Here is a 25,418-nt window from a genome sequence, read left to right on the forward strand (position 1 = left end):
CAGCAACCCCCATGACCCTGTGTGCCGTGGGATCAGAATAATCTCTGCTGGTTTTGGCCATCTCATGTGTCAGTTATCTAACTGAGATCCTTTCACAGTCGATGGAAGGTGATTCTCTCCTCTAGAGGGTTATGCTCTCCATATGAGGATGTGCATATAAGGTGAATAGGACTGTCCTATAGAAATGCTTGTGTCAGTCCATGGCCTGTAGTTGGGCATTTAGTCTAAAAGCTCCATTTATAAGTGACTATAGCTAGTAGAGCTGAATCCATACCTAAGTCCTTATGCAGTTACGTTGTATGTGTTGCATGCTTACGTGATCTTATATTCTGGAGGTTGAGATAATTCACTGAATATTTTGATTCTATTAAAATCAGATTATGGTACCAGCAACATTCAATTGATTTTGTAGTAACTTGTTCTGTAAGTGCCATACAGCAGTGTCAGAAGTCAATCAAAATGTATTTGTAAAAGGATTGGCTATTACTGCTGAATTCTGGAGTGTCGAGACTATAACCTTTGTCTGCAATGCGCTTGCTTTGCTAGCAAAAATGAGGTTTTATGTTTATCATTTTTGCAGACAAAGAGATATGGAAAAAAACCCAAAATGTATTCCTCTTTGCTGATTGTATGAAATGCAATTGCCAGCTAAGGAACTGAATTCCAGATTTTTTAATAGTAATTTCTGGTAATAATGTATAAAACAGAAAATGGTATCGTTTTCAGATACCAAGTTGGATCGTGTGGCTTACAGACACAATCTTGTGTTGTCTGGAAAACTCAGCCGATTTTTTAAAAAATGAAATATATTTGTCAGTATAGATTCTAATGCTAACAGTAATTGATATGAAAACTATTTCCGGTGGAAGAAAAAAAGTAGAAGGATTCATTAAAATATTTGTTTGACTTTTGTTGGTTTTTTTTTTGTTAGGTTGCAGAACTGCTCCAGCAGATTTAGTTTTTATCTTAGATGGCTCTTACAGTGTTGGCCCAGAAAACTTCGAAATAATCAAAAGCTGGCTTGTCAATATTACAAGAAATTTTGACATAGGGCCAAAATTTATTCAAGTTGGAGTTGTCCAGTACAGCGATTACCCTGTACTTGAAATACCCCTTGGAACTCATGAATCCACTGAGAATCTCATCAGGGAAATGGAGTCCATACACTACTTGGGGGGAAATACAAGAACAGGAAGAGCTATTCAGTTTGCCTTTGACCATCTTTTTGCAAAATCTTCAAGATTTTTAACAAAAATAGCAGTTGTTCTCACTGATGGAAAGTCACAAGATGAAGTCAAAGATGTAGCAGCAGAAGCAAGAAAAAATAAAATCACTTTGTTTGCTATTGGTGTTGGCTCAGAAATTGAGGAGGATGAACTTAAAGCTATTGCCAACAAGCCTTCATCAACTTATGTATTTTATGTTGAAGATTATATTGCAATATCAAGAATTAAAGAAGTTATAAAGCAGAAACTCTGTGAAGGTAAGTAATTAATTATAAAATATTTCAGGTGTGCAAAATGTAGTTCTGTACCCAATTTCTTTATTTCAGAAGCAGAATGCATGAATAATGTAACCTAAGGCATCAGATAATCTTCACTCTGATCTTCTTTCATTTTCATCTTGCTTGTGGAAGTCGGTCCCAAAATGTTATTTTCTCTGTTAAACAAAGAGGTATATTTGGGAAAAGTATGATGCTTTAACACAATGTGTGTTTAATTTCTGTATGTACTATTTTTCTGTAAGCCCCAATTTTTGTGTGTTGGTGAAGTTTAGAAACCCTAAAATAGCTGAGCAATTCTCATGGCGCTGAGAATTTAGGGTTTGCTTTATCCTTTTCCTAGGTGTGGCTGCTACTCATCCACAATCTAGCATTTCTTCATGACAGCTGAGAGGACAGCCTGTCATGACAAACAGGAGTTCTTCCGCTACTATGTGTTGAAAATCGCAGAAGAAAGACTCTTGGCAAAAGTGCCTGGAATTGTGACAATCTTGTTACAATCTTTTTTAGAAGGATTTTATAGAAGAGTTAGCCAAGACCAACATTGTAAAATGACTTTTTATCTTTACAGTGCTAGCAGCAGTACTGCATTGAGTTTTCCAATAACTTTGTAATGCAATGGCTTTCCCATATATATACAAAAGATAGCAAAATGCTTCTAAAACGTATTACTCAAAAGGACTGTATTATACAGTGAATGTTTTTCAGTGCTATTTTGTACATGTTTTATTATCAGGAATTGATGTAAGTCCTATTTCAGTTGTACCATATTTCTGCACTTAGTAAGAATGAAAAATAATTTTCATTTGCACTCACTTTGACTATGGACTCCATTGAAATAATATGGTGATACTTATGTTGAGGATAATGGTGTGTATTTCTTGATACACTTATGAAAATCATAATAAATCCTGATGTAGTAAGGTGATCAGTCCAAAAATTAAATCAGCTAAGTGCAGCTAAATTCTTTAATAAAACTTCACACAGGGAGAAATTTCCCCAAATAAATACAATGTTTCCTTTAAATACAGTTTAGAAGTGACATCATATTTCATCAAGATGGATTTTCTGCTTTCAGAATTAAGTTAACTAGTATCCTTTAAAATTCAACTGTGACATTTGACATGACTTTTATAGCAGTAATCTGCAAACGTTGCCTATGTATACAAAAGTGTACTTACTGCTTTATTTTAGTGACCCTTTGGTTCCACTCTCTTACGATGCACTCTTCTCTTGCGTTAGTGTTGAGATGCCTCTCTCAAAGAGCAATCAGACCTAGTTGGCAGCTTTATTTCTAGCCACAATGTCTTTAGCAGGTGAAGTGAAAGGCTAGTAAACTGGAAATTTTAGATCTGAGTGGTGGATTAATTTATACATATTGTTAAGATTCATTGACTGCAGGGGAGGAAGTTCCATGAGGGCAAAGCAGTAATGATTTGGCTGTGGTCAGCCATGTGAAATTGCCTGAAAATTTTGCAGTTCTCTCTTGGTTGTCTTAGTTTTAATGTCTAGAAGAAAGCTAGCCTGTCTTTATGGCCATTTTAAACTATGTTATTATGTGAACATAGATATAAAAGCATAGGGACAGTATTTCTTTTCTGGAAGAAGTAGGCAGAGGTTTGGTGGTTCGTGTAGCAAGCAGTGCTATTACAGCCTTGCAGATGGAGGGCTCTCATGTGCCGTTTGGCAACTCTAGTGTTTGTTTCAGAGTATGGCAAGGTGAAAAAACCTGCTGAGCCTGTCATCCAGAAAGAACAATGTGTCTAAAAGAATCTGCAAATATTTAAGGAATATTTAATATTTATTCTGGAAGCTGAACGTTCCTGTAGTATTCGTTTTCTCTAGCAAAAATACAGAGAAGATTGTGTGTCAGGAATGCATTTAAAAACAATGCTCAACGCAGACCTCAAAGTATGTCTGGAGGATGCTGAGAAAAGTTCCTTTGCGCTAGATAATGACATTTAAAATCAAAAAGCTATTTCATGCTTCAGGACAGAAAAAAAAGCCCATCTGAAAACTATATTAAAAAACTGAAAGGGAACTAGTTTTCAGTATGGGCTAGAGGGCGAGAGAGTTTCTGTGACTGGTACTATGGGCTGGAAACACAACGCCGTTTCCCATGGAAGACAGTTCTTAATTTTGCCACTGACTTCTGCATCCTGTATAATGGCTTAGTTAGTTATCAAAATAGTCCTGCAAGAAGATGATCCAGAAGGCCCAAAAAAGAACTACCTTACTGGGAATGTCTTTATGTAATTCTGCAACGTGCCATTGGAAATAAAAAATATTTTCTTAATATATAATTTTATGCATGCTTAATTTGTATTATATTGGTTTGGCATGGTTACTTTGGCATTGATCCAGAATAATGGCCCTCTCACATAAAGTAATCCTATTTCTTTTGATTTTACACCGAATTTCTAATACTGTAACTGGTCAGAGATTCTTGCATTCATTTTCTTGTCAGTGTGTATGACTACTTGTAATCTGTATTAATGGCATTATGACCATTATTCAGCCTTGAAATAAATGAGTTTAGAAATGTTTCCATGATAAAAAAAACAGTGAAGAAACCTGAAAAAAAATTGTTATTACTCTGACTCAATATCATAAGTATGTTGACTTAAATTCTTCATCTGTGTTTTGAGATGAGTGAGAAGGAAAGCTGTGTTGGACTTTATATTTCCTTTTTTGGGTTTTTTTTTGGGGTGAGCATTCAGAAGGTAGACATTTTTGTTTCCAAAATGTACACAGAGAGTTTTTGCAATTCTTTCTTGTAGAACCAGATGGATAACTTTTAATACATTTTAAATTTGGGAGTCAGGTGACATTTTGCTGTGGCGAGGAAAAGAAAACTAAGGGGAATGTATGTTTCTTGCTGCTGCTCCAAGTACCTGTGGCATGTCCCTTTAGGATGCATTGCCCTTTTCCACCATAGACAGTTTGTGCATGCACTTAACTGAATTTTCTTAGAGGTTTTATATCCTACCTCCCTCACCAGAACAGGGTAGCTTCTGACCCCTTGGGTTAGTTAGAAAGAGCAGCTGTGCAGCATTGCTCATTGCTCATATTATAAAGAGAAGCCAGTCTATATATTTGAACTGGTAATTCCCTGGCACTGAAACACGAGTTTTCCAACCCAAAACTCTCCATCTCTTCTTTGGAAGGTGTTGCTAACCTCTTCCTTTTCTATGAACTGATGCTTTTCTGAAGAAACAATGGGAAATGAATGATGAAAATATATTTATTGTAAATAGTTTACCATAATTTTAATAACTAAAAAATTGTTTGCTCTCTTTTCATTGATTTATTACTCTACTACAATGTTGCTTTAGCATTAAATTTCACTCTACTATCTCTTTTTCTTTTCTTTTTTTTTTTTTTTTTTTGAGACAATTTAGGTCCACTGCCTAGTATTGGTTTTGTGTAAAGAGCATTAAACAGAGATAGCATTCAGCTAACTTTAGTTTTCACAGAAAATATATCACACAATATTTGTCCAGTGAGAATAGGTTCAAACAGATTTCAGTGTAACACAAAGTAGATCGGAGTCCATTTTGAGCAAAAGAAGATGAAAAAATTGTAGATAATTCTACTTTGTCCATTTTCAGCCTGATTTTCTAGTTGGGAGGGATGCTGGATTAATCCAAATTGTTAAGGCACTTTGGAAATTAACTTCTATAATTTTGTAGCATTTCGAAACCATATAATTGTGGAAATTAAATTAAATATTTTATTATTCAGATATTGTAATACCTTTTAACTACAGTTAGTGACAATTCAAAATAGTTTGTGAATGTAATTGCAGTAAAATACATCTCCGTATTCTTGCTTCATGTCTGAGGATTCTGCATGTCACTTCTCTTGTTATACTTAGCTGCCTGTTCTCAACTCTATTATTTCTTGAAAGGCAGCTTCAAAAAATTAGGAAGGTGAGAAGTTACTTTTTGAAAGTTTTAAGTCGTATTTTGAACTATGCTTGCATTTATTACTTTGCAGAATCTGTTTGTCCGACAAGAATTCCAGTGGCAGCTCGAGATGAAAAAGGATTTGACATTCTTGTAGGATTAGGTGTGAAGAAAAAGGTCAAAAAGAGAATTCAAATACCAACCACCAATGCAAAAGCTTATGAAGTAACCTCACGTGTTGACCTGTCAGAATTGACAAGGTATTTAAATTTATAAATACACTTGTAAGTTTAGTAAGATTATTTTGTTTGCTTAAAGTGAGAGAGACTTATTTAAGATTTATATTAAGATTTTAAGATTTGTACGATTTATGAAGTACAGTCCTTATTTTCCCCTCTTTCCCCTTATTTAGGAATGTGTTTCCAGAAGGTCTGCCTCCATCCTATGTGTTTGTTTCCACTCAAAGATTTAAAGTAAAAAAGACATGGGATTTGTGGAGAATTCTAAGTCTGGATAAGAGACCACAGATAGCAGTCACTATTAATGGAGAAGAGAAAACATTATCATTCACTACAACAAGTTTAATAAATGGCACACAAGTTATTACTTTTGCTGTACCTCGTGTAAAGGTAAGGAATAAGTCATCATCATGCTGGAATACTCATTTAAGTACACATTATTCCTTTGTCCTTTCTGTTTTTTTAAAAATTCATGATATTATTTTTGCCCACTTAGGCATTTAAAAATAGATGGGGGGGTACTTTACCCATGTTTCCAGAGGGCCACAGTGATCATTGCTGTAAATGCTTTGCAGGTGCTTTCTGCTCAGTAGTTTCTGGCAGGTAATTGTGAAGATCACAGAGGCATTTTTTCACACAGATCTTTACTTAATATGTGCTGGAAAGTATTTTCTGCCTTTGATATGGAGACTGGAAAATTTGAATGAAAACAGTTCGTTTTTAGAGAGAGTTTTTGTTAAGTGTCTAAATTCCTTGAAAATACATAATGAAAGAAGTTACTTTCTTCTCCAAAACAGTAAATAGCAGCTTAGAAATTGAGAGTTCAGTTTGGATTTGTCTAGTTCTCTGTTGAATAAAAATTCCTTTCAGCTACTTATTTTTCTCATTGAAGGCATTCCCCTCTTTGTGCAAACCGTTTTTATTTTCTTCTAGTGTAACCTGAAGGTTTCCTTTCAATCTGTCTTCAGTAATTTCCAGTGAAGTATTCAGCTCTTCTAAGAGAGATTGTCTCGGTTGCAGGCGAGACAGACGGAAGGAGGCTGAATGCCTCTACTTTTGCAGTTGGGGCAGTATAGGAGTATGCAGCCCAGAGATTCCCATACCTACTGCAGTATTATTTAAGTGAACAAAGAGGGATGCTTCAGCAGACAAAGAGTGGGAAAGATTTATTGCTGGAGCACTTAATGGCCAAGTGGGTTCAACTTTTCTGGGAAGTGGTGGCCTGCATTCAAAACCTTACTCCAAATCAGGCTGAAGGTATTTGAAATATAAATCCTCAGAGAAGGAAGGACTCCTATCTGAAAGAAGGTCTTAACTACTAAGCTTTTGCTAGAAAGAGGTTTTTCATTCTTCTGTAATTGGATAGAGAATTTTTCTTTTTCTTTCCAAATTTCCTCTGCACTTTTATATTTATTTGTAGGTGAAATAATATTTTTTTTCTTTTTTAAAAGGCAGCTAGCAAATTCAGTTTCAAGTAAATCTGAAAATTTGTATTTAATTGTTTCTGGTAGCTATAGTGGCAAATCAGTCTTATTCCTGCAGTCCCAGATATCCATGAACTTCACTTTGAAAAGAAGACTTTTGCTTTTTTTACTTTTGTGTTTCTCATGCTTGTATTGCTATTATGGACTACAAGGGTTTATGACCTTTTTAGATCTGTATGTCTCTAAACACACTATAAATGCTACTGCTTTTAATTAACTCTTTCATTTAATTAACCTTAATGATTTAATTTAGTATGGGATTTAGCTGTATAAAAGATAAGCATCTAGTCTAGTCTAGGCTAAAGAGCTGAATTGTTTTTGAAATTAATGGGTAGGCTCAAGAAGAAGGTATATCTTCCCATGTTGAATTTAATTTCTAAGGTAGGTGAGATCAATACTTCTTTAAAGGTATCTCTCGTTTTCTATTACTAGTAGAACTATGCCATTTGTTGAAACTAAATCTTAAGCTTTAGAAACCTGAGGTTTTGTGAGATGATGAATGTAATATTTGGTTTATTCATTGCAATAGTGTGACTATTTCTGCCAGTATCATGTTGTCTTTAAGATTTTTTTTTGTAAGAGAATAAGTAGAAGGACTTTTCAAGTATCTATTTCTTTTCACCTTGAATTAATATCTGAAGTGTTTGAGACATGCCACTGCTAAAAAAAAGGCCTCTGGCTTCATGTTTTCAACAAATACAGGTTTGAGCATGTTGCAGATCATAGACTGAAAAAAATCTGTGTGAGTTATGAAATAATTCTGAAATAGGCATTAATTATTACCAGATACCATGTTCTTAATTCTAATATTGCTTGGCAAATACTTTTTTACCTATACAGTTCACAATTTTCTGTATGACAGAATCTGGGACCTGGATCATCTCAGCCATTAACAGCAGTTTAAATGTTGAAATTAGTCTTATTGTTATTTAAATTGAAGACAATTTATTTTAAACAATTATATTTTCTTCCATTTTCTTAGACATTGTTTGATGAAGGCTGGCATCAAATTCGTCTCTTAGTAACTGAAGACTTTGTAACTTTGTATATAGATGACCAAGAAATTGAAACGAAGCCATTACATCCTGTTTTAGGTATTTACATCAGTGGCCTAACCCAAATAGGAAAGTATTCTGGAAAGGAGGAAACTGTACAGGTAAGCATAGGCTAATACTGCAGGATAACATTGCATTGGTGTTTTCTGTTTTTATTGAACTTAATCTTCTAATTTACACTACCCTAACATTTAATATTTGTAGGTTTTTAATTTTTAATATGTGTAAAGTTTTGTAATAATTAAGAGGGAACATAAGTATTCAGGAGGACACAGCACAACTGATATATCCTGTGTGATGGATGCTTAATTGGTGTCACTGATTTCAAGGGGCATTCATTTTTGCTGAAACACAAATCTGATGCAATGTGGTCACCCAAATCTGGGAAACCGTCTCAAAGCAGGGGTTTTCCTACGTGCTGGACACTTGCATATGATTTCCTTTCCTTCCTTCTGTGTATCGGTTATGGGGGTAAAAGAGGGAGAGAACAAAATGTTTCTTTCTAATCACTAGCTGTCATGAAAAGTGCAAGGTGTATCAACTCTGTTTCTGTTGTACTGCAAATATTTCATAGTCAAGACTGCCACAGTTTGATTCTTCTATGCTGGAAGCCCCCCCACTTAAGAACCCTGTGCCAAGGTTCTCCTCTGTTCTGAGGAATGTTAAAGTCCTGCCTTCAGCTCTTTGCAGACACCAAAAAGCTGGTTATAACTCAGGCTGTATAGGTAAAGGCTGAGTAGACCAGTGGTGAAGACTATTATGTTGACTGTTCCAGATGTTGGCTGAATAGATTATTTCCTTATCTTTATAGCAATGCGGTAATGACATTACTAATTAAACTGATAGTAATGGCAATAATACTAAGAAATACTGAATGACATAAGTAGACATTATTTTTAGTTATTTTGAAAGCTATGCTTTTTTTGTACTCTAATTTCACGATTTTTACTGCTCCTACTAAAATACATTAATGTGTCTTGCATCATCTTTGCTAACTCTCTTCAGTTGTCTTTACTCAGTTACTCCTGAATTCTATTTATAGCCAGGCTTCAGCTCTATTACCGTATTCTAAAAGTGTACATGGAAACTTGGATGAGGCAGTGTGTGTGTGTGACTCAGCATTTCTGGTTGCAACATGGTCTGTATACTGAAGTCCCCCTTTGCAAAATCTACTGAATGTTTCCCACAGATTTCTGATAGTATTTCAAGCACTTACTGCAATGAAAGTAGAGATTGCAGAATTGTAATCGTCTCATGCATTTTCTCTGTCTGTGCAGGATTATCCTATTTTTATAGTTTTGTGCATTCTAGGTTTAGAGGGTTGCTTGCTTATTGTTGTTGTGCCTTGTTTTTTCTCTTAAGTCACTGCAGAAATGGGACATTTATAGGTTCCCAGTAATTCAGTTTCTGAGTTAAACAATGTTAGTAGCAAGACATGTTGTCTAAAATAGAGATGAAAATATTTAAGGAATGTCAGATTGTACAAGATCCTATTCTGATAGTGGACTAGAACAAAAGTAGAAAATCTGCCACACGTTGCAATTTTATATTTCCAGATGATTTCTGTAATCTAAGAAAAGTGTTGCCTTTCTCCACTTTGTCAGATGGTGATGCATTCTGCAAAGCACTAAGAGTCAAACTTTGCAAGGACATTTCTCTTTAAACTATGATTATGGAGAAATATTTTGATGAAATTGCATACTGCCTTTCAGTGAAAAGGTATTGTGAAATCCTTAAAAGAAATCAGTTGGAGCTGGATACAAAGTATGATACAAGAATCTTCTTCAGAGATTCTTTGGTGAATTTTCATTATCTTTTTGTGCTCTGATTCAGATGTTTTCTGGTGATATTTTGCAAGTGTTCTTGAATTAATTAGGATCTTGCTGACTGAAGTGCTTTCCAGTATAGTGATGATAAATTCTGTACATACTTCATTGTTGTGAATTGTAGACATTTTAAATTTGAAAGCTTGTATTACTAGGCATGGTATTGACTATATATAGTCCAGCTAGTCCACTAGTCCAACTTATAGTCCGTGATTTCAAATAAGTGTTACAGGCCTTTTTTCTCTTTGCAGTCATGATAGTTTATGCTAGAAAAACTGACTTCAGTGGTCTTATTTTTCTGGAGTATCACAACAGAGCAGAATGGCACAAACTTTTGCTTACCCGGTGCCAGTGTTTTCATTGGTTGCTTTTTAAAGCTTTATGTTATACAGCTAAACTCTAAACCAAATTCTTTTAGGTGTTGGGGATGCCTTCTAATGCTTCACCAAAACTTACAAATCTTACGTCTAGTAGCGACAGGCCAGTGTAGAAACTTCTTTGTAGGACTGTTAAGGTAAAAAGGAAAAGGTTGGTTTTGCCTGTGCGGTTGTAACTTGTTTCCCAATGATAACGGCAGCCAGTGTAATTTGTGCTGTGCGTGTTTTGATTTGTTGTCAAGGATTAAGGGTGGTGATTTCTTTTATTTTAGAAAAGAAAACCTTGGATTCTTTAAACTGAATTAGTTGCACATATTAATCATCATGATTAGCCTGACTAAAAATATTTCTACATCTAGAATTGGTTGTTAACCATCGTGGACACACAGAGCTTCCAGTTTCTCTCACTTTTTAATGTTTTGTTCATTTTTTTTGAACTTGTGGATGATGCAATTTAAGAAGTGTATAGTTAAAATTAACAATGTCAGGCTAATAACACTTTCTCTAAAAAGGTATTTTATGTTTTGAATTGTAGTTTGATATACAAAAACTGCGAATCTACTGTGACCCGGAGCAAAATAATCGAGAAACAGTCTGTGAGATCCCAGGATTTGTGAGTATGATAGATGAACTTTTGAGGACTACTTGGCATTTTTTACAAATGACTGTTTAAAGCTGACTTAACTCTTAAAATAAGTAAATGGTACATTGATTCAGCTAGTGCAAACAAGTGCTTGTTATCTGTACAGTATCAAGTGACAAGAACTTGTCTGTTATCAGCCTTACTTTTGCACTAACATATTTTGAAAGTTGGCTTTAGTTTAGATATTTGATGGTGGAAATTTGACAGCGGTCTGGAAGAATCTCAGGATCTTCTGTTACAATTTAATGAAACTACTAGGTTACAATTGTGTAAAATACTTTAAATATTACTTTTTAACTTATCTGATACACTTCTTGCTACATGTCAGGTCATTTAATCTCTGGAATTTTTATTCATAACCCTATATTTTTAAATTGCCTTTTCCTATCAGATATAGCTATAGCGATGTCTGTGTTAAATGCCCTGTTAACTGAAATGTTGCTAAGTTTTCATTAAATATATTACGGATAAGACAAAAATATAATCCCGTTCAGGATTTTATGATTTAGGAAGCTTATGGGGATCCTTTGACCCTCTCTTTGCCCTCTTACTTACAGTTAATTATGCAATGAAATGTAAATCACATGCAAACAGATTTGGAAACAATTCATGACACACAGGTGGAGCCAGATTTTAAAAGCATTCAGCTCCCATCTCAAAATATAAGCAAGAGATTGTTTTATACATACAATTTCCTTCAAAATATCCTCCTTTGGTGTCTGAAACAAACTGAGCTAAAGATAATCAGACAACAGTGTCTTTACTATGTGAAGCCATATTCTTCATGTTGTGATTTGCTTTAGTGTTAGGACCATTTTGCCAGTTCGATAATAGAACCTGTGAATTTTCAACATCCAGATATTTTATTTTTTATCAGACTTGCACAGAGGCCCAGCTAGTCTGTTTTTCTGCTGTTTATTTGGGGCCAATGTGTTCATTACAGACAGCACCCTTATTAGGCTTTTTCAGAACTCACAGCTTTCATTTAAGCAATGAGTAGGTGGCTGGATTGTTAGCTGTTCTGAAATCTAACTGTGTGTGGCAAGAACTAATGGGGTCAGGAACACCTTTTTAAAGTTAGCTTTAAAGCCTGAAGTAAATGTAGTATTTGGCTATTTAACTGCAGCACGTACCTTTTTGCTTTTTACAAATTGGAAGGAGGATATGAAAAGTAAACAAATGAAAAAAAGATTGCTTAAAGAAAGCAAGCACTAAAAAGTCCATTGTATCTTGTGTTGTCTGCAATTTGGCAAGAAGTCCTAGCAAAAAGATTGCTTTTTGCTAGTTTAGTTTCACTTGCTGTTATAAATTAAATTTGGATGTTACACATGTGATTCTGGACTCTGTCAGAAAATAAAAACGTTGGATGATCTCCAAGTAGGAATATGTGATTTGTGGTTGTATTGTGTCAAGAGTGTGGTTGTGTCAGAGCTCCTGCACTAAGCAGGTGCTATATGTACTAATTACAGCCTGAATTAGTCCCCTTTCCTGAGATAATTATCTGCATGTAATTTTAAGCTCCCTCTATGATCCATAGAGAAGGACAACCTCCTCTAGAGGTTGCCTAAGATGGAATTTCAATACAGAGGAAGCTGCCTCTCTCCACAGACTGTGTACAAAGTCTGTGGTGACTCTGTATGTTAGAAAACTTGTACATGGTGCTTAGCTAATGGCGGCTACTAAACCATTAAGACAGACAATTTCACCGTTAGTATGCTGAAATATTTGGGGATGGATTGTTCTGTGGTGTTGCAGATACTGGAAAACTCAAGTGAGTTGACAGCAGAGTCTAATGCAGTCATACAGGAAAGTGAGAATAGCCAGCCTTCCCTCTGTGCTGCTGTATGTTTTCCCAGATGCTGGATTCAGGCAGAGATCAGAGATTTTAGAAATATTTTGGTACATTCTCTGACATGAATGAGTAAGCAGAGAAATTTTTTTTATGAAAAGTACTCCTGGCAAAAGGTTTGACACAAATCTAAGCATTAGTGTGTAAATATTTAGATTGTTCAGTATTAATTCTAGTTTTGTCATTGCCTTTTAAAAATTGCTACTGCTAGCTGCTGTTGAAAGACCTTTAAAGAAATGAACAAAAAATTCATCTTCATCGATAGCAGCTGCACATAAGTCTGAGAAAAAATAAAAGTTTTTAATTACAGTTCCTTGACAGTTACAGCCCTAAATTTATGATTGGTTTTGGTGAAACATTTACAAATGAATGGATTTTGCTTATTACAAATATTGCTGTATTCTTAAATTGTGTTTCATCTTGTTTCAGAATGGAGAGGTAGGCTCAATCCTAAACTGCTCAAACTCAGTTTAAGGTAGTATTTGACTTTATATACATTTCTTATTACTCTAGGGAGTATACACTTTGTTTTGAAAAGTGGACAGAGGTTTGCTAAGTGTAAAAGTGCTGGATTTCCATTAATTGAACTCTAGTCAATAGACGAATTAAAAATCAGTTTTCTGAAGAAACCCGTATTTATTGGAATAAAAGGCCCGATTTCCCCCCCGTTTCAATTCAATTACTATTATTTGCAGGGTTGGCTGCTGTTGCAAAGTGTATGGGGATATGCACAGTCACGTGCCTGTTACCTGCATCATGCTAATGGGAGCTCCCTAAGGAGGAGCTTGTTTGAAGGCTTAATACGATAGCTTCCCTAACCATCCTTGTAACTACACTTGGTACCATTGCAAAGGAAATGTGGATTTGTGTTTTGATCAGTCATTTGACCCTGAGAAAGAATTACATTCGGAGAACATTGTAAGAAGTCTGCATTATTTTAGGAAATATGTATAAAATGTTATAGAAAGTGTTTTAGATAATAAATACAAATTCTGCTTTTTTGTATCTTGGATTCTTAAGTTTTTGCCTTTTCCATAGCTCTAAGAAATTGCTGGGTTTTCATATGTTCTCAATGGTGAGAAGTAAATGCCTCTAAAAAAACCCATATATCTCTAGAGGGTGATGTGGACTGCCAAGGTTTAGTATTTACAGCTCTTTGTATAGAGAGCACAGGTTGGAAGATGACACCTGATGGTTTTCCAGGATGGGCACCCTGGGGGTCAGGACTAGTGACTTGTAGGAGTCGGTGGTAGCAGCCATGCCCCATCTTTCCTCAAGTATCTTCGTAGTTGGGACACATGCCCAGGAGGTAGGAGGCTTGGGCTTTATGTTCTTTTCAGGCTTGCTACACATGATAGCATGCCCATGAGTTGTGGTTATTATACTAAACATAATATTTATTACATTCTTTTCACAAACTTCAATTAAATAGTTATATTTGATAACTGATCACACTTCAAATAGTGAATATCAGTTAGTTTTTAAGAAGAGTTTTGCATATTGCCAGATTTGAAATTATTTAAAATTATATTAAAATTGTTTAAAATTATCAAACTATATGACGAAATATTTGTGGAAAAGCAAATAGTTTCATGTATCAGCCCAGTATTGGTATTTAATTTTTTATTTATTTTTCTTCTGGGTAAAATGATGAACTCATGCATGCAAAGTAGCTGGAGGGCAATGTTCAGGTAAGCAGAAGTTCCAGCTGAACAAGAGAGTGAAAGCCAGGACCTATGCAATCTAAGGAAAATCAGATTCATATAATGCTATGATATGTTTGTTGAATGCTTTTAGCATGTGCATTGATGGCTGGTTTTACTCTTGGTAGTGCATGAATGGTCCTAGTGATGTTGGCTCAACACCTGCCCCCTGCATTTGCCCACCAGGAAAGCAAGGACCTCCAGGCCCCAAAGTAAGTTTCCATTCTGTCTTATTGAGTGTATACGACTTCCTTTTTTCATTTTTCTTTTTTTTGCAGATCTTATGTTCTCCAGTCATAGTCAAGCAGATTAAAAAAGTAGGAGACAAGTTTTCCTAGTTCTGGTTTCCAGTGCATTAATGCAGTGATAGGATCTTCAAGGCCAGATTTTGGTGCCACAACTCCTAATGACACTAAAATAGCTTTTATTTTTTTAAGAAAAATGCTCATGGATATAAAACTATGTTTCCTTGCTACTCTTCAGCAAATGATCTCGCACTGTTAATTTTTTGAGAGTGAATTGCTTTGATAATGGAAGTCTTTTAATGGAGAGATTTTTTTTTTTTTTTTTTGTTAAAGAATGGACAAGATGCTTACGGGGAGAGTTCCACCTTAGCTGTTCCGATGGCCTCCACCCAGTGTTGGTGAAAGATTAATATGAGAAGCAGACTTGAGTCTCAGATGTCTAAATATGGCAAATTCAAATCCCTAATGTTTTGCTGTAGTACCTTTCTCAATAATTGTGCTGAGCAGTGCTTCTAGTTACTAGCTTGCCTTATAAGGGTAGACAAGAAAAGCCCAAATCTTTTGTCTTTCATTAAGCAGATGATTAAAAAAACTCTACTGTCATCATATAACGGGTTAACAGCATGCTGCAGCTACCTCAAGTCAAAGGGCATTTTTGCTACTGTGGTAAAGGTTTCTAATCAGGGAATTGGAATCCACAAGTAGGAGATCATTATTATTTCATGTAATAGAATTTTTCTGGTCTTTTTTTTTTTTCTCTTTAGCATATTAGGAAAAAAAAAAAAGAGAAGAAAGTATTTATAATTTGTAAAAATGGAAAGCCATATCCTGTAAAGTATGAAAGAGTATGAAATGTCAGAATTAGGGTGACTTACAGGATTTTATTTAGATCCTGGCTTCATGTGCAGTCTTTCCATTATATTGCAGTATAATATTTGTTTGGGGGTAATTGAATAATACAGGTAACAAGATGATGCCTAACACAAAAGATTGCAGAAAGAGTGAAAAGGAAGCCAAGTTAAGATTGTATAGGTTATCTTAATTATGGTATTTCTTAATTTTTGAATATTGGGCTTCGGAACCATATAAATTTAAATGTAATTTGTGTGTTTATGATATTAATGGAGTACAATAAAATTAATTAAATTAAACCAATTTAAAAATAGAGGTAACATGTTTTAGCCTTTTCAAGTTAAAGGTGTAAAATTTCATAGTTTAGATAGCATATTTGAAAACAAATTTATTTTCACTCAGATCTCAAACCTGGACTTCTTAATTTGGACAATAATAATTCTGGATAAACCTATTATGAATTTAGCAAATTATGACAGTTATGCTTTTCTAGAGATATTATCCTATATCTTTTCCCATTTAGTTCAGCATCACATTTCTATGGTTGATATATGAAAAGATGTTTTTTTAAAGTCACATTGAAAGCTAGTTTCCTATTTCCCTCCTAATGTCCTCCCAGTTTATTAACAATTCTGCAGCTGTAACTGACCCACAGGTCTGTTGATGGTTCAGGCTGAAGAAAGTGGTACCTGCTTAAAGGTCTTGTAAAAGTAAAACGATTTTATAGATCAAGTCTTACAGGATTTTGCTGGGCTCAAATCAAATCCAGTAGTAAGGATATATTGATTAGGAAGTTAATTTCCTGCTTTCTTACCATAAACATGAAGCCCAGGGAACCAATTTTCCCTTCAATGTTATGGTTGTAACAGAAATTGTCAGAATAATTGCAAAGGCCTTATAAGAAGAAATCTAAAATAATATCTTCTTTAAACAGCAGTGTGTGGAGAGGAGTTTAGTATTTAGTAGGTTTTAATCCTGGCTCCTGCCTTTTTGGTCCTTTTGTTTTAAGAAGTAGACTCAGCCAAAGCAGGTGAGAGTTTTCTTCAGAGTAGTACTACTAGGTTAAGAAGGTTTTCATAAAGATTTTTATTCATCTATTTGATGAAAAGAAAGGTTTGTTTTGGGTGGGGTTTTTTTTTCTGTGATTAAGGTATTGAAAAGCTTGAAAGCTTTTGAGATGACGGGTTAAACTTGTGCTGTAACTGAGTGTGGGCTCACTTCTCCAAGTTCTGCACAAGAAGTTGGGGAGAATTTTCCTGGGGAGGGAGTTACAAGATAATTTCTTTTTTGCTATAGGAATTATTCCTCAATAGCAGGTATCTGGGCTTGCAGCCACTGTTTCATGGAATGTGTTAGGCTTAAGGTTGCTCTGTGCTAATATTAAAATGCTCTTTCATATCTTTTGTGTGTTAACATGTTGCTTCTCTATAGGGTGACCCTGGTCAGCCTGGGAATCATGGTTATCCTGGTCAGCCTGGTCCAGATGGTAAGCCTGTGAGTACTGAAAACTTAGTCATATATTGTAAATGCAAAACTAACAGGAGAAAAAACACATACTACTGAGATCAGATTTTCAAATTTAGATGATTTTGTCTCCATTCTTTGAAAATGTGAATGTCACTTAAGTGCTATCTGAATGTTCATATATGTTAATCATAGTATTTTTGTTTCAGGCTAAAATATTGTATATATGATAGCATGAGTTAGGCACTATTATATGTATATAATAATAATAAGCAGGCTATGACTGCTCCTGTTGGTCTTTGCATCAGTTTGCATCAGTTAACACCTTCTGACCTTCAGTCTTTACTGCTTAAGAACTTTTTGCATTAGAAAGCACTTTAGGGAGCTAAAATTCTATTTTGTCTATTTTGTTTTAGGGATTGCTTCTCACGTTTAAGCTTAGTTAATTTAATTTCTTTTTAGGATGCCTCAAGTAGTCCACCAAATAGTAGATATGCATATATAGTTCTAGAAAATACATATACATATACACAGATATACAAGTAGATATGTGTATAGAATGTTAAATGTACAAATATTGTGCAGTCCTAATCGTTACATCATAAAAAATACCTGCATTTTTCTCTTACTCTACATTTTACTTTTTAATCTGGCATTCCATTAATATGGATGGTAAAGACTGAAAGAAAGTATATTAATAATATACATCCCTAAAATAAAAATGACGGGTTTGGCAATGGCTTGTCTGGCCTTCATGGTTAACATTTTTTATTGTAATGAAAGCAAATAAATATATAAAAATAGTTTAAGGTTTCATTGAAAAAATATATTACAACTTTGAATGTAATTAGAAGCTTCTAAGATATTGACGGCCAAGCTTATCTGTTGAGCAAGGTTTTGTTAACAGCCTGCAGTCTCTGTATCACCAAAGTGGTGGTGGTCCTGTGCCTCTTGTGTTAAGAGAGAGCAGGCCAAAAGCTGGGAGACTCGACCACCCATGTTTCCTTTCTAAGAACGTGGCCTCTGATGTTTCTTACTATTCACTAGAAGCTGTTTTATTTATATTTAAAAATAAAATAAGAAAAAAAAAAAGGTAAAAGGCAGCTGGGAGCATTACAAATAATCTGCTTCTGAAAAGAAGATTATTTCTCTGCTTGGATACCAAAAGCAGGAAAATAAAGTGCATGCACATACCGGAAATTAATTCATTGTAGTTTTTCATTCTTATTGTGAGGACTGAGTTTTATGGTTGAGTACCTAGGTTGTAGTGTTATTTTGAAGTCTCCGTGGTGAAGCAGAAGAGGAGGTAAGCATCATGTCTTGAAATCACAGGAAATACAATTAGGGAGGAGTCCCAAATACTATTGAGAATAAAAATATAAGAACGTGTCCCAAAACTTTTGAAAATACAGGTCGATGAGTGCAGAGAAGACAAAATGGTTTATGAAAGAAACATTGGATTATGGACTGGGGAACTAATAATATATGGGTTTGGTTAAGACTTAGAAGGATATTAAGTTATTTTGGACCACTTTGTTCCACACTTGACAAACTAGAGAGACTTAAGAGAAGGGCTGGACTGGACCTTTCAACTTCACCTTTTTAGTAATCTACTGTCCTATGGAAAGATTCATGAGGATATTGTGACTTATCAAAGGTCTTTCCCAAATCTACTCTTGCTTATTAAATTTAGTACCTCTAGAATCTTACTCCTATTGAAGAGGCGCATCCTACAAAGGATAGCTTTATAAAAACACCTAATGTTCAATTTTTGTTAATAATTTTTAATACTGGTAATATATTTCATTTCTATGTCAGCTAAAGATGGAAACAGTGAGATTGATACTTACTTGGAAGTGCGTATGTTGTAACAGTAATAAATACTACCAGTTACAAAGAGAAAGCTCTGTGCTACACACATTACAAAATGTTGTTGCTTAGTTGTGTGTTGGCCTTTTCGTAGGGATAGCATATGGTTCATTTGTGTGCATCAACTGTGGTGATTCCTTTTGGAAGCAGATTTACTTTGATAGAAGAAAAATTGGCACTGAAAACAAGAAAAGCAATTGTTTCTAACAATTGAAAATGGCAGCTTTAAAATGTGGCACTTGGGATATTAAGACCTGGCCGTGGTAGCCCTGATGACCCAGCAGAGCACTGAGTACAGGAATTTTTCATTAGTTCCAAAAGCAAAGATCCTCATTTCTTTTGTGATATAAGAAAAAAATTTATCCTTTTGCTTTTGTCTTAAGCAGTTTTTGATAGCTATTATCTTTGGAGTTTTTTTGAACTAGGAATAGAGAAAACAATCTGAATGGAAATTCAGTGCTATAAAATAGATTTTGGTTCCAGACAATGGTGGAAATACGAGTTTTAAAATAGGAATAGGTGGATTCTGAGCTGGGGAAGTGTGATCGAGTCAGAATAAGTTTTCAGTTAATTTTTGATGGTGCTTAAGCTTCTGAAGAGCAGGCCTGTTCTATACAAAGGTACACAAACTGTCTCAACCTGGAGTTGTCCATCACAGTTTGACCATGCCAATTGCTAGAAGTAGACTTGCAGTACGGATAAACATAGCAGAGCTGTCTTTAATCCAGATAACTCTGATATTTCGAAAAATAAAGTGATATTGTGTAAGCTTTAGAGAAGCCAGAATGGACTGGAAATTGGTAGGGAACCGTCAGTTTCCATTCTCTCTTTTAGAAAATAGATTAAGACACTATTTCTAAAGTGTCCAGTCAATTTCAACAGTATTGTTTTAGAAACAATTTGTTATGACTTTTTCATACTTTTATTAACAGATTTCTACTTCAGTGTTATGTATCTTTCCAGTACTGAAATTTGTAACTGTGAATCATGAAGGAAAAATAAATTGGTACTGTGTCTTTCTGCAACTTTGTTCCTGAGACTTTGTTTCTGCAACAGTTTTTTCCTGAGAGTGAGTCATAACATACATAGATAGTAGATGGGCATTGTCTGAACACAAAAAAGATTAATAAAAGTATCTCAGACAATCCAAAGAGAATCAAAAAGCCTTGCTAAAGGAGAAATTTTACCATTTTGCTGAATTGAAGTTCATGTGTTATTGGAAGTGCTTACAGTTAAATCCTATAGCTTTATTAACTGACTAATTTTTTTGAAATATCAGCTGTAGCTTTTTGCACTTGTTCTTTGTAAGGATATAATTGCAAACCTATTAGATCATCTGCAGCTCTGGCCAGTACATTATTGTTCCTTACAGTGGATTATTGAGTGCTTTCCAGGCTAGCTTTTAGCCACGAAAAATGGGAGACCCTTTACATACACTATGCATGACAACAGATTCCTGTCTCTGTCTTTTTCTTTTCATTTTATTTATTTATTTGCTAACAAAACTTGCATATTTTCTGTGCTGTCAGTGGTTTTCCTTGTTTGAGATATCTTTGCTCATATGAATCTTTTAGCTGTATACCGTGGGGAACTCTGAAAAGCAAGCTCTTAATTCAAGCAGCACAATAGGCTTACAGGTAGTTGTGCAGTCAGTGTTTAATCAAATGGATTTTGCATGAAAAGCTTTTCCTGGAAAGTCAGTCTTTTCTGTTCCCAAACACATTTTTATGTTCTTCTCTAAAGTTATTCCAATTTGCCTATCTGGTATTCATTTTCTTTGAACAGTACAACTGATCAACAAAATGTTTCTTCCTCTCAGAAAGGTTTTAGGCGTGCATTTATATTAATATGTGTAACTGATTTTTAAAGTAAAACATTGAAGAAAGTTTAGTTTATTAGTTGTGGGCTAGCTGGACTGTTGTAATATGCAAAGTTATTTTTAGTGCAGAAAAATTCAAAACAATTCCCATGAATATCTTCAGTATTACTCAAAAATAATTGTTAACCTGGTGTTGCCCAGTAGAATTGTTTGCTGTAATATTTGGGGAAGGGAATATAAACATGACTCATTTTCAATCATTCTTTTGTTTTTTTTTTTTAAAACAGCTTTTTTTATAGGTTCTTTGTTTTTTCCCTTTAATTGACACCTCTGTTTATTTTCCATACTCGGCTACATACAGAAAGAAGCAAGTGAAGTAACTGAAGAAAAGCACAAAAGAAGCATAATAATAAAGAAAAATAAAAAACCCCAACATTTTTTTCAATAAAAAATGTCATTTGGGACCTGAAATGATTTAATTGTCTTGTCAGGAGAAATAGCACTGGTAAATAAGTACAAGGGTAAAAATAGTATTTGAATCTCAACTGGAACTCATTTTATTGGGCATTAGTCATCAGAACGAAGCAGCTGGAGTGGTTCCTGGCCCTGAGAATGCTCATTGGCCTGACTGTGCAATCACAAAGCCATTTTTTATTCCAGAGGACATTTTACACATACTGGGGAAAAACTCAAATTCAGAGGAAAAATAAATGAACGGACTCTGTGTGGTGATCACTTGTGGCTAACAGAGGTGTTAAGTTATTGGTCTGCTGAAAGAAATTTAAAAATACAATTATTTGTCAATTTTGAACCTTGAACCACACAGCTGGCAAATTTGGACAATTTTCCAGTATTCCATCTAGTTTCATTCATGGAAGTTTGGAACCATTTGCCTTGTCTTTACAGTGTCCACAAGAAATAAGCAGTTTAAAAATAATCTGATGGGACTGTCTCTACTGATATACCCAGATACAGAGTTCATAAGGTATCAAAAACCTCACATAATAGGTAATTTCTGATCATTCCAATATTTATTTAAAAAAAACCCCTACAGAACGTTTTTACAGCTGTAATATTACCTAGAGTATAATAATAATTTGTGACCAACTTAAGGCCTAATCTTTTATGATGAACTTCGTATAATGGCAATGGCCAGCTATTTCAACAGTACTTTTGGAATAAAAATGGATAATAGTTTCATGTATACATAGGATTACCTGTGCTATCGGATGGTTTTCCTGGGGGCTTAAGTTCATATGAACTTTGCAGATAATTTTCTCAGGAAACTTTCAAAGACATAGTTCATAATTCAGCTGTAAAATGCTGCTCTCAATTCCAGAAAAATACATATTGCTCAGTAACACTGTGAGCTTGTTATTCTTAGAGGAAGTATGTTTGCTCCGTTCTGACTAATGGAGTCATGTAATAGCTTCAGTGAGACCTCCTACTTTGATATCAGGGTGATGCCTGATGCTGACTTGTGTTGAATACAGCTGAACATTTTAGACAGAAAACCATATGACTATCTTCAGCAGTGGCTAAGGGCAGATGATAAGGACGACCATCTAACCAGAAAGCAGGAAGTTGTACTCCCTTGGTACATCATCCTGTATCCCAGAAGTCTGAGGTTCTGGAACTTTTAAAGCTGGATTCATGACCTTGTATTTAATAATCTTGATGGATATTTTTTTTTCCCCTCTGTGGTATTTGAGCCCAGAACATCATGCTCTGTTAAAATATATTGCTAGGGGCTCTGAGCTATGAAAGCCTTGGAAGATGATGGAGTAGCCAGTGGAAGGAAGTGTTAAAAAAATGGAGAAAGGCTTAAACAAGCCAAAACAAAACAAAGCAAAAAAAGGCAACAGACCAGGCAACAAAAACTCTTTTCTGTACTTCTCCCATAATAATGCTCATGTGATTACAAATCTTTGATCAGGGGTCATCCCCAAGTCTATGTTGGAGGGTAAAAGCTGCATTTAGTTACCTTTGTGATCTAATGCTGTATCTGCCCTTCATTTTCATGTTTTGGTATGTGTAGACACAGGGGCTTCACTGCAGACAGCTTGGTAGCCTGCAGAAACAGATGTCATGAAAAGTCCTTCTGCCAGGGCCTTGCTATTTAACAGAGGGAGGAGAGAGGAGATTACACTTGTTCTAGCTCTGGAGTTACCACTGCTCAAGAAAGTTCCAGAGAAAGGTGTAAGGCACAGGCTATACACAAACCTGCTGGAGAGGACATGTCCAAAGGGGCAGGAAAAAGAAAAGCAGGGGGCAGATGAGTACATGCATAGTGAGGTGTTAGAGAAGGTTAGGTGGGAGTGGGATGGGAAAAAAAGCATCTTAAGAAAAGGAGGAAGAAGGACCTGAGGCAAAAACATTAGGTGATAAACAACTTCTCAGAGAAAGACTAAACCACTGAATTCAAAAACATCAAGTACTTTCTAACATTTCTGTTACCTTGCAGGTTTTTAGTTACTGATACTGACGGTGAGGGAGGTCATAGCATTACTGCGAATTTGAGTGTTGGTGTGGATACATGTCTGAATAGCTATGAGAATTTCTGTCCTTTAAGATGTAATATATTTTATGAAAAAGGTTTTGAAAACTTCTTTTGTAATGCTTTAGATGTTTGTGCTTTAGATGTACTAAAGATTCTTGCAAGAGACTTCCACAAGAGGTCTGCAGACCTCTCTGTCAGGAGGTTTTCTTAACACCAAGTCAAATTCTTATTTTGCAGTTGAATTCCATTATGGTTAGCTACATCACTCTAAATAGTTCTGTTTACTTAGTGTTTACAGTCCTTAAATATCTTTAGACCATTACTGTTGATACTTGCGTATTTCTCAGCCAAATTGAGCTTGTTTACTTCTCCCTTGTCTTTCCGAAGTAGTCCTGTTGTCATGCTTTTGACATTTATGTTGTTCGGTCACTCCAAAAGTTTTTCAATGAGGAGGCAGGCACTGCAGTTGTCATTGCCTTATCAGTATGTACTTTTATTTACTTTTATTTTTATTTTATGTTTGTCTGATGTGATACACCTGTGAATGCTGTCTGAACTTTTGTCCTTTAGGCGTGCAAGTGCATTGAAGATATACTTCTGAGGTTTACTCTGCTATTGCATCTAAAAGTTCTTTGGAATTAATGCTTGTCATAAGTCCTTCTTGCACATTTTTTTTTTCCTTACAGGTAAACTAACATTCATTTTCCAGCAAGGCTCTTAATTCACTGATAATGACAGTATAGCTAATTTGTCTGTGTCCTTTATGTAAGTCATTTGGCCTAAGAAGTCTGTTCAACATTTTCCCTTAGAATTATTTGTAAATTATTGCTGTTTTCCTTAAATTCCAAAGTTACAGTTTATCTGTGATTATTGTAAATACCCAGCCATCCGGTACAAAACTAAGCATCTCAGTATCTTTCTGCTTATCACTTTGCCTTTACAGATTTTTCAGGCACTATAAATTTATCAATACTGTTCCCACCCACAACAAATTGAGAGAGAGATTTTGTACAATCCTGATTTCAGTTGCACTGATGTAAAATAATGAATGAGAATATAAACAAAGTGCTGTGGAGGAGTGCTGATGGACAACATTCATGAAACATTATAGGTGGGGTTTAAGACACCTACATTTAGTGCTTACATGTGTACAGAGACACTGGATGTCTAAATTTCCATATTAGTCAACAGATATTGAACTAATATACTTCAAGAGGTATGGGATTCCTATGCTGTAAGGTATTTTGTCTAGCCCATGCTGCTGCTTCAAAAGGATGAATGCCTCCCAAACATTTTTGTGCACTGGGTGGGTATCTAGGAAATGTCAAAAGGCAGGAGCTGCCTATGTTTAGGCAACTGGATTCAAAACAGTATCAAATTCAGGGTTAGCTAGAATACTTTCTACAGCATTTGTGTGTCTTCTGTAAAGTTTGTGAGAAATTCTTTTTGGTGGCAAAATTAGCGTTTTCACCTTATTTGAAAGTGAACCGTCAGTCCTGAACTTGTCTGTGTCAATTGAAAAGGGAATTTTCTCTTCTGTCCCTTTTACATAAGATGTCAGCTATTGCACAGCAGTTCTTGGAGCGTATGTATGTATGTCACATACCTACTCTTATTGAGGGCTTTGAGGTTAGGAAAAGAGGGCTTGTGCTGACTTTAGTGCAAAAAAAAAATTGTATATGTTTGCATATAATACCTAAAGGTACTGTATATATATACACACAATATTATATATAAATATAGATATAAGGGTACTATGTATATAGAGGTAGCATACAGTACCTAAAGGAGGCCTGCAAGAAAGCTGGAGAGGGACTTTTTACTAGGCCATGTAGTGATAGGACAAGGGGGAATTATTTTAAGCTGAAAGAGGGTAGATTTAGGTTAGATATTAGGAAGAAATTCTTTACTGTGAGGGTGGTGAGACACTGGCACAGGTTGCTCAGAGAAGCTGTGGATGCCCCATCCCTGGAAGTGTTCAAGGCCAGGCTGGATGGGGCTTTGAGCAGCCTGGTCTGGTGGAAAGTGTCCCTGCCCCTGGCAGGGGGGTTGGAACCAGAAGACCTTTAAGGTCCCTTCCAACC

General features: G+C 35.3%; 1 protein-coding gene across 1 annotated transcript in view; it reads left to right on the forward strand.

Annotated features, from left to right (window-relative positions):
• Nucleotides 1-25,418, forward strand: part of COL21A1 (collagen type XXI alpha 1 chain) — a 113,923-nt gene that overhangs the window by 31,102 nt on the left and 57,403 nt on the right. The window contains exons 3-10 of the mRNA XM_056344645.1: nucleotides 932-1,483; nucleotides 5,501-5,669; nucleotides 5,822-6,038; nucleotides 8,115-8,288; nucleotides 10,926-11,003; nucleotides 13,312-13,320; nucleotides 14,714-14,797; nucleotides 17,114-17,176. Of these exons, the coding sequence (XP_056200620.1) occupies nucleotides 932-1,483; nucleotides 5,501-5,669; nucleotides 5,822-6,038; nucleotides 8,115-8,288; nucleotides 10,926-11,003; nucleotides 13,312-13,320; nucleotides 14,714-14,797; nucleotides 17,114-17,176 (1,346 nt within the window). The remainder of the gene's footprint in view (nucleotides 1-931; nucleotides 1,484-5,500; nucleotides 5,670-5,821; nucleotides 6,039-8,114; nucleotides 8,289-10,925; nucleotides 11,004-13,311; nucleotides 13,321-14,713; nucleotides 14,798-17,113; nucleotides 17,177-25,418) is intronic.

This window comes from Falco biarmicus, chromosome 6 (genome assembly GCF_023638135.1).
Source record: "Falco biarmicus isolate bFalBia1 chromosome 6, bFalBia1.pri, whole genome shotgun sequence".
Taxonomy (NCBI): Eukaryota; Metazoa; Chordata; class Aves; order Falconiformes; family Falconidae; genus Falco; species Falco biarmicus.